At 42.7% G+C, this 9340-nt stretch overlaps 2 protein-coding genes across 3 annotated transcripts in view; one reads left to right on the top strand and one right to left on the bottom strand.

Annotated features, from left to right (window-relative positions):
- sntg1 (syntrophin, gamma 1) overlaps nt 1–1032 on the bottom strand; it is a 34460-nt gene extending 33428 nt beyond the window's left edge. The window contains exon 1 of one of the 2 annotated variants that reach the window (XM_034702202.1): nt 205–751. The gene's annotated coding sequence lies outside the window, so the exon portion shown is untranslated. Of the gene's footprint in view, nt 1–204 lie in introns of both variants that reach the window. The other variant, XM_034702203.1, reaches the window with a different exon arrangement.
- A 5140-nt stretch (nt 1033–6172) lies between these two features.
- snai2 (snail family zinc finger 2) lies at nt 6173–8496 on the top strand. The gene is made up of 3 exons (XM_034703775.1): nt 6173–6473; nt 6648–7169; nt 7590–8496. Exons 1-3 carry the CDS (start codon nt 6395–6397, stop codon nt 7769–7771), a joined length of 783 nt encoding a protein of 260 aa, XP_034559666.1. The 5' UTR covers nt 6173–6394; the 3' UTR covers nt 7772–8496.
- The last annotated feature ends 844 nt before the right edge of the window (nt 8497–9340 follow it).

Raw genomic sequence — 9340 nt, forward strand, 5'->3', positions numbered from 1 at the left:
ACGCTTTGTCATTCATCAGATAATATAGGTGCATTAATCTGGCTGCATTAAAGCAATTACATCTCTAAAAAGTACACTGTAGAAGGATTCATGTGACGTTTTATGGGTGTTTGGCGTGACAATTAACTACCTGCGGTCGTCATGCTGTGTATTATGAGGTGATGTAAATCTAAAAGAGGAGAATAAAAGGTCTGTGAGGCTTACCTGATTTTCTAGTAACAGGTGGTGAAGTCTTATTAGATCCCTTTAGACTCCAATCCCTCATGTGTCGGCTCGTCTTATTCTAATTTATGCAACGGTTGCTAAAGCATCTCTGCGAAATCACAATGTATCCCTTGTGGCAGCATCGCCCACACGGCATCCTGGTCCACTATCACTCTGTGCAAAAAAAAAAAAGAAAAGAAAAACCGAAAGGAATACAGCCCGCACTCGTACACGAAACCACATTTGTACATATTTCCTGGGAAAAAGCGGGCGGTTTCAGGGATTCCTCTCCGTCGACATCTCTGGCAGAGGGTCCAGTTTCTCAGCTCCGAGTCGGGCTCTGCCTCTCTCTCGCATCGTGCTGCCAAGATGACTGAAGCTGGAAATCACATGCGGGCTGCTTTAGCGCGCGCGTCAATCCACTCCGTTTATACCCAAAGCAGCCGCACAACTCTGGATCCATAAATATTACATGATGGTACTTTTCTGACTGTTTCAAGGGACGTTTGTTGCTCCTTTTCAACATCACACCCCTGCTAAAGACGCAGCAACATCTCACAAAGCGATATTTTCCCCAAAGCAATTACATTCCCGTGTACTGCGGCTCTGCATGTGTGTATGTGCATGTGTGTGCAAGAATTCACCCCGGATTCATGGCTTGAGATTTGCAGATAAAGACTGAAGACATAATTTCTGAATTGCCCGGTACTTAAAAGTTATTTTCGCCTGCATGTGGGTTGCAACTTTCCTCACTTACATGGCATTTAAAACGCACCAAATAAAAGCATGGGTGGATTTTCTCAGCCAGACTGTCATGACTCAGTTGGTGTTGTCAATGAATGAGTGAACACACACTTGCATCTCTTCACACACGCTGTATGTGCTCAGTCACTCGGTAGTATTTGGACTCTTTCCCTGAGGCCCTCGCGTGAGCAGCAGCTGCGCGAGGCTGACCAGGTGCACCTCATTTTCAATGCTGTCATAATGCCAGCTGAAGACCCCCGCAGTTTCACCCCAACATGATGCAAGTTGACTCTTCTTCTGACGTTTTCTAGCCAAACGTCACAGACAGCTCTTACTCACAGACTGAAGAGCACGAGGGCATTTGAAGTGTGGAGATATACCTCAGGTCAAGACTCTTATTGTGAAAGGGTTGTTAATTAAAGGTAAATGAGCCCTGATGATCCTGCAGCTGCTCTCGTGGTTATCTGCTGAGTGACTTCACTTCTCACTCTACTACAGTAACCTCCTGGAGTATTTTCACTGCACTGTTTCTCATCCCTGTCTCACTAATGGCTTAGCTGTGATCCATTAGCAAACCAAGGCTCAATCACGCTTAGATTATTGCTGCCGTAAAGCCTTCAGTTTCACCTCAGGCCTGGTAAAGTGCTACACTTGACCTCATTGTACCTTTCAACAATCAAAACTGCCCTGCACATGTTAAACATGTCTGTCAATGACACACTGGATCAGGATGTGCGCACAGATTTTCTGCTTTTTAAATGGTTTCAGACATGTTTTGACTGACTCAAAGTAAATATAATATAATTTTTTTTTCTTGAAACACAAGATGCTTGTGTTCTAATGAAAGGCAGTGAGGACATCCATCATCCAAATCATGACCTACTGACCTACCACATGACCCTTAATGGCCACTGCAACCCTGTCAGCATCGCTTCTTCTCACAACCAGAGTCCAAATGACAATGCTTATACTACCTACTCTACCCATAGACTATATAAAACATGGACATTATTCAGAAACCAATGGATGACAGAACTGAGACTAACATTTTGAAGCCAAACAATGGCGACTGGCAAAGCTTACTCATTTGAACTTTTGGTCAATGAAGAAACAGTTGAGGCAGACATTTAGCCTCCTGACCGAACAGCTACAACTTGCCCACTTGTCTGTCAACACTACTTTGCACCTTATTATACAAATGTATACATCACTCTTGGTTCTCATCGGAATGGATAAGTTATTTTTAAAAATACCCCACTGTAAAGTATTCACAAGTAAAGAAATGAGTTACAGGGACCCAAGGCGTTCTTGGGCTAAGCTGCAAATGTGTATAATTTAACCGTAGAAATTGGCATTTTGGGGAACAGGTTTGGGAATCAGTAATTGAATTGCACACATGTACAGAAGAACTCAAAGCAGGTGGCCTAGGTTCAAATCAAGCAGCAACCTTCAGCCTTGAAATATAAAGCCAATGTGATAGTGCTAAAAAACTGAAGTCTCTCAAGTGTCCACTTGAGGGTGGCTCCAGAAGCAGAATAAGCCACATACACATCCATTCAAAAAGGTAAAAATTTAAAGCAAAAATAAATGTTTTTACTGCCTGGTACAAAAAATGGGTCTGATTAGCTCATGTCACACACTGAACGAAGGGCTAATTATTTTAGAAGATGTAAGGGTTACAAGTTTTTTAATAATTTGGGGCCCAGCCAAGCGGCAACCGCTGGTCTCAAACTATGAAGCCCATGTGGAAGTGTTATAAACTGCAATTCATCGAAAATATGCTTGAGGCTGGCTGCAGAAACACCAGAAACCACATACACACCAATTCAAAAAAGACAATCTTTGCAGCATTAATAAACTTGTTCACAGCCTGGTTCAAAAAACGGCTTGACTCTACGTAGCTAATCTCTGTAGCGGCACACACTGTACGAGGGGTGAATTTTTTTTCTAACACGACGGTTCAGAAGATTTCAACATTACGAGTTTTTTCCCAAATAAGGACATGACTGACTTGTATCCCGGACGGGAACACATAGTTATTGGCTAGGAGGCTCAAACTCCACCTCTTTACGTCACACTCTGCCTGGTTGAGTTCAGCATTTCCATTATGGCTGCCGCCGTCGATTGGCTTCAAAACAGCGCTCAGGAACAGATGGGTGACGTCACGGATACTACGTCCATTATTTATACAGTCTATGGGCCCAACTGACTTGACTGGCAGGTGGGCACACTGTAGCTGTTAGTGTGCTGTACTTCTTTGCCTCATGTTAAGTTGAGTGAAAGTTGGGTTGAGTCAGCATTTCCAGTATGGCAACCATCAGCAGGTTTCAAAACTCTGCATCAAAAACTAATTGGTGACATCACGGAGACTACGTCCAGGTTTTATACAGTCTATGCTTCAAACCCAGATTTGTGGCCTTTTGCCCCATGTCAACCCCACTCTCTCTTCCAAGTTTTCTACTCTATACATTGTCCTGTCCTCTGAATAAAAGCATCAAAGTCCCAAAAAGTAATCCTAAAAATGAATTTAAAAATGGGTATTGTCACATTTGACCTCATGGTGATTCCTTGGCTTCAAGTGGACACTCAAGAAGCTTGCAGTTTTACTTCATTTTTCAACACCCAAGGCTGCCTCTTGACTCCACCGCATGGTTCTGTCGACCCAAAACCACAGACAGATAGAAAGCAAGAGCCAAGACTTCAGATGGGCTATTAAGAGGGCACCTGCTAACCTGAAGGATAATGTAGTGCTTGCGATGAGTTATGCATGGATACACAGATTGTAAATTTGGGAGCTCCACTGGATGAATAATTTTTCAGCCAAAGTCTATGAAAATAGGGCCCCATGTTGCCAATAATTTTCTTTCAGAGTTGGATCAGCTTTGGCTACTAGAGATGAGATATTTATATGTTCATGGTTGATCCTTACCATTGGTTTATAGTGGGCGGGGCTCAGTTGGGGAAAAGGTGACGTCCATCATTGTACTAACACTGCAGCACTGTACAAACCACATCAACACAATCTTTGAGAAGTTGGTGCAACATAAGCTTTAATTGTGTATTTTGCTGAAAACACAGTGTGATTGATGGGAACATCAGACCTGAACCATATTTTGTAGGAGTTTCAGTTAATCTGACCTCATGTTCACACAGTTTAAATGCTATTATTTTATTTATTCCAACATTAAAAGTTATTATTAAAGATATGATATACACACACAGGCAAATTTACACATAAATATGCACACAAATTATATATATGGATTAAGGGTAAACAAAAGCCTGCGCAGGAGAGGTGGGAAGCTAAAAGCTAAATGAAGAAAAACAAAAGCCCAGATAAGCAGGATTACATTAAATAAAAAATGAGGAATGGAAAGGCAATTCAAAAACAAAGAGAAATAGAAAAATAAATGTATAAGAATCTCTTCTCTTTCCAGTTCAGTCATCACTTCAATTGTGATGTTACCGATGTTTGTTTGTTCAGGGCATATTTTTCAAAAGATAATGAAAGATGAATTCGACAAAACACTGTCTGGATGAAAAATGTCAACACATTTCTGGAAGATAAAAGAAGATGAGGGTGTTTATGCTTGCAGACTGCACCTGGATGTTGTTTTAAAAGGCAGAGGAGAGGAATAAAGAATATGTGATCCTCTTACCTGTGCTTGACCAAAAATCAAATGCATGTTCATGATTTAATTCAGCACATTTTTTGCAGCTGTTTCTTCATCCAACTTTGATACAATGTAAGGCCAAGAATACACAGCTTTTCTCTCTATTAATTAATTTCAAGCTCACAAACTCTGGCCTTGCTTTTCAGAAGCAGTGATACGATTTTGGTCTGCACACCATGCTTCATCGCTGTCAGGAGAATAGCATCCACATGCTCTGAATGCAGACAAACAGCACTGAAGCATGAAAACTGCAAGAGGGCATTTTACACCTGGCCATGCATGCTCTGCTCCTCTCCAGTGCGGTTGTTGGTCTGTGGGTATTATTGATTTTAAAGCATTATCTGTTCTGCTACACAATGTTTTCTGCTCATCAGCTCCAAACACCCACCATCCCTCACCGCGCCATAAAGAGTGCTGAACATGTGGCAGTAGCTGGCAGTTATTCTGTACAGATAACCTTCCCTTCCCTTTATAATCCAAGCAGGCACAAAGGGAAACTATTCATGATCTGCAATTATGTTTTCTAGATAAGATAAGCGGTTCACAATTAACTTAAGGCCTGCCCCAGACATAAGGAGCTTTTCATATCTGCTGACCTAGCCAATCAAACTGCTCCAGGAGCTGCTTTTCAATATCTCCATAGCTAAGCCTTTGCCTTTGAGTGTGTGTGTTTCTTTTTCTCCTGCCTTGTTACTTTTTAGATGTTCACCTCAGGCCCCCTCTCAGAGGAGCTGAGCCGAACACAAGGGGGCGTAGACTGCTAAGTTTGCCTCTCTTTGTCCAGTTCAGCAGCAGCAGGAGCAGGAGCAGCAGCAGGAATAAATTTGATTACTGTATCACGTCTGACCTTGGAAGGGAAGTACGTTTAAATTTACATTTCAAGGAGGAATGCCTTATTGCATTATTGGCAAGGGAATGTGTGGCTTTCTGTGCACACAGCCGCATTAGGATGGTTCATCCTTGGATGGCAGAATGTTGTCGGTTCCAGCATGAATCATGAAGTCAAATCTGCTTTATAGATTTGGATAAATAGAAAATGTGTGTACAAAGGCAGTATAAACCTTCCTTTTCCTATCATCATTTTCATTAGGAGTGCTGCTGTTTGTGGGAGTTCTAACATGCCACTCATACAGGATAATCAAGACCCCAGAGGTTTATAACACAGTAATCATCAGTGGCAGCATGCACACTCTGTGCAGTGATTGCATTAGAAATGGCATTTTAAATACTGCTTCCTATCTCACCCTGTAGCTCTTACTGTGTTGCCTTTCCTTGCACGTTCATGATCTCACTGTAGTTGCAGGAATGTTAACGAAATAACACACATTTGGGCTGATTTAAAATTTCGTACCTCCAATTTTATGTTTTCTGCACACTTGCACCCTTGAAATACACACAAGCCCTAAGCCTAAAAAGCACCTGTCTAACTGGAGTAAACTGGCACTGACCCAGCCTCTAGAGGGGGGTCACGCGCTCCCATCGGCTCAAGGCAAATTTTAAAGCTCGGTGCTAAAAGCGAGATTTAATTGGTTTGAGCTCCCAGTATATGTAGATGGCAGAGCATGGCTCCTCCCATGCACCTGATGGGGAGTATTTACAGCTCTTTACAGCTACTCAGTGCACTGTTTCCAAGAGCGCAGCGCAACACCATGACACTCCACTGGACTTAAGAAATAAGGATCCGCCTTTAAAGAGTAAATTGAAGCTCACCACGGCTGTGATTTACAAGACAAAAGTTTGCCAGAAGTTGTCCACTTGTTTTCCACGCAAAGATGCCGCGCTCATTTCTGGTCAAGAAACACATAAACTCCGCAAAGAAGCCAAACTACAGTGAGCTGGAGAGCCCAACAGGTACGTTTTTAAAATTAAGTTTTGTTTTACTTTAAAAAGTTGTGTTACTTAAATGCTGTCGCGTTTTTACCTTTGTTTTTTAGCTTTTGACCTACTTTGAAAACTTTTCTCCTCACCCAAGCGATGACAGTGATCACATGACCATTCATTGAACTCTACTGTCTTCATTTTCAGTCTTCTTCACGCCGCACATCTACCGGGGCCTCCCCCTACCTGTCATCCCCCAGCCGGAGATTCTGAGCCCGGCAGCCTACAGCCCCATCACCGTGTGGACTACCAGCAGCCTGCCGCTGTCTCCGCTCCCCAGTGACCTCTCCCCCATCTCCGGATACCCGTCCTCGCTCTCTGACACGTCCTCCAAAGACCACAGCGGCTCGGAAAGCCCGAGGAGCGATGAAGACGAGCAGATGCTGCCCAAGCTGACAGACCCTCACGGGGTGGAGGCAGAGAAATTCACGTGTAGTTTGTGTAGCAAGTCCTACTCCACGTACTCTGGACTGCTCAAGCACAAACAGCTGCACTGCGATGCCCAAACGAGGAAATCGTTCAGTTGTAAATACTGCGAGAAGGAGTACGTGAGCCTGGGGGCTCTCAAAATGCACATCAGGACTCACACCTTGCCTTGTGTTTGCAAAATATGTGGGAAAGCTTTCTCCAGACCTTGGCTGCTGCAGGGACACATCAGGACACACACCGGTGAGTGGATGGGGAGGAACAGAGGGGCCTTCTGGGTGAGGAGTTGCTGTGGGTTTGAGAGAGAACAGACTTCATGTCTCCAACAAATTTTATAGTATTTAGCTACAGCAACTAAGAGAAACTGCTACAAAACGTACATCTGTTTTTTTAATTGTTGAGCTGCTTTTGTTTAGTAATGGTATCAATGTCACAGAATGCTATAACTACATGTGCTTTCAGTGGGGTGTTGGAACAAATTGCTGCCCTTGTTTGGACCAATAATATGTAACAACCAATCAAAACAGAATGGACACAACAGGGTTATTGTTTATTAACACATGCCTAAAACAACAGGCAGGCTTCTGCCGTATAGTACAATTTATCCAAATAAGTCTGTGTGCCATCTTTGACAGTTTCTCTCTCTGTTTTCTCCCTGAACAGGAGAGAAGCCATTCTCCTGCCCCCACTGCAACCGGGCGTTTGCAGACAGGTCCAATCTCAGGGCTCACCTACAGACCCATTCGGATGTGAAAAAATACCAATGCAAGAACTGTTCGAAAACCTTCTCCAGGATGTCTCTTCTGCACAAGCATGAGGAATCTGGTTGTTGTGTAGCACACTGAACTGGGATACTTTTCCACCATCACCACCAGCAGCAAGAAAAAAAAGAAAAAGAAAAAGCCCTCTTTGTAGCTTCTTTATTTTTCAAGTCCAGGAGAACTGTCAGGGAATTACATGGAGGGGGTTTGGAGCTCCAAAGACTCGATTTTATTTCAGAGTGAGAAATAACTCACGTGCCTCTTCATTTCAAGCAGTGTTTCTGTGATTGCAATCAGTGTCGAGCTTTGTCATGCCATGTACTCACCTACCTGTGCTATTCATGCACTTTTCTGCATGTTTAGAGTGTTTTTTATAAGCCTTCACAATTTTATCTTCAGTGTTTGTACCAGTGTCTCTGATAAACGGCTGGTATGCAGTCCTCCACTCTTTAAATGAAACCAAAAAGGCGCATTGTGAATGACAGCATAAACCAAACTAGAGGAATACTGAAGCCATTGGAACTGAGGGAACAAGTGCAAAATTCTTTTAGGGTGAAATGATGATTAAACTTTTGCACAGACATTAGAAACGGTTTGCCAGCACTCAACCAAAAAAGAAAAAATCTCAAGTGCCTCAGTTTTCCAAAGCAATAATATGTATGTTTCCTTTTATATTTTTATATATTGAATGTAAGCGTGACTGAGATGATTGTATATTAACAGTGGAAAAACTGTGATGCTGAATGATTTTGATATTTTCATATCCTCATGACACTTTTCAAAATAAAGTCTCATGACATTTTGTATAACTCCTGGCATGTTGTTAAAGTTGCTTCTAATCTGTGAAGCATTTTATTGTTCTGGTGGTGTGAGAGGAGATCCTCCAGCTTGCAGGACTCAGCAGGATTGTCGCCCGCTTCAAACGGAATAACTTGCATAAAAAGTAAATGATATTTAATCCTGCTTGCACCAAGCTCATGTTGTGGTGAAGTAGAAGAAGAAGTGAAAAACGAGGGGAGAGGTGACTCAGCTCGGAATCAGGCCTGAACCTGCTCTCTGTGAACCTGTCCAGACATCAAACAATCTTGAAATTTAACACATACTGGTTATATTGATCTGCACTCACTTGTTATCCCCTTTGAGGGCCCATGACTCTGTCTTTACAGAGTGTGTGCAAGGCAAGGGCGTTGTTCTTTTTTAGAGTAATCCTAATTTTGAAACTCATTCCATCAAACTAGACGTGTTTCTCTTTATTTTATCTTTCTTTTCAATCACAACAATCACTGCAGGGCCACTCAGATTTCTAGATTTTTATATGTTTTCACAAGAAGGTCCAATTTGCATTTGCTTTGACAACCTCCTTGAATTTCTGGGATGCCTGCCATCAAGGATTAAATAGACCTCCTCGGGCTACGTTTTGTTGTCTTTTTCCATATGCCGTCTTCTCGTAGCAGATCGAGATTAGAGTGCTAAAAAGTGCAATGCCCCAAGGGGATACAGTCGTCAAGTTGAACTCTTTCTAACAAACCCAAGAGTGTGTTCCCGTTTGGCCCTAATGCCCGAAAGCTGCTGACCTGAAAGATGTGATCTGACACATAGACACTTGTTTTTTTGCCGTGCGGCTCTGAACTCCCCTGTAGGTAGACTCTGCTC

The sequence above is a fragment of the Notolabrus celidotus genome, chromosome 15, assembly GCF_009762535.1.
Source record: "Notolabrus celidotus isolate fNotCel1 chromosome 15, fNotCel1.pri, whole genome shotgun sequence".
NCBI classification, from domain to species: domain Eukaryota; kingdom Metazoa; phylum Chordata; class Actinopteri; order Labriformes; family Labridae; genus Notolabrus; species Notolabrus celidotus.

Excerpts from the sequence above, each read along its gene's own strand:
- snai2 (XM_034703775.1), top strand. The coding sequence starts at position 6,395 with ATGCCGCGCTCATTTCTGGTCAAGAAACACATAAACTCCGCAAAGAAG. Across the intron at positions 6,474-6,647 it reads TGAGCTGGAGAGCCCAACAG|TCTTCTTCACGCCGCACATC; the intron begins GTACGTTTTTAA and ends CTTCATTTTCAG. Across the intron at positions 7,170-7,589 it reads ACACATCAGGACACACACCG|GAGAGAAGCCATTCTCCTGC; the intron begins GTGAGTGGATGG and ends CTCCCTGAACAG.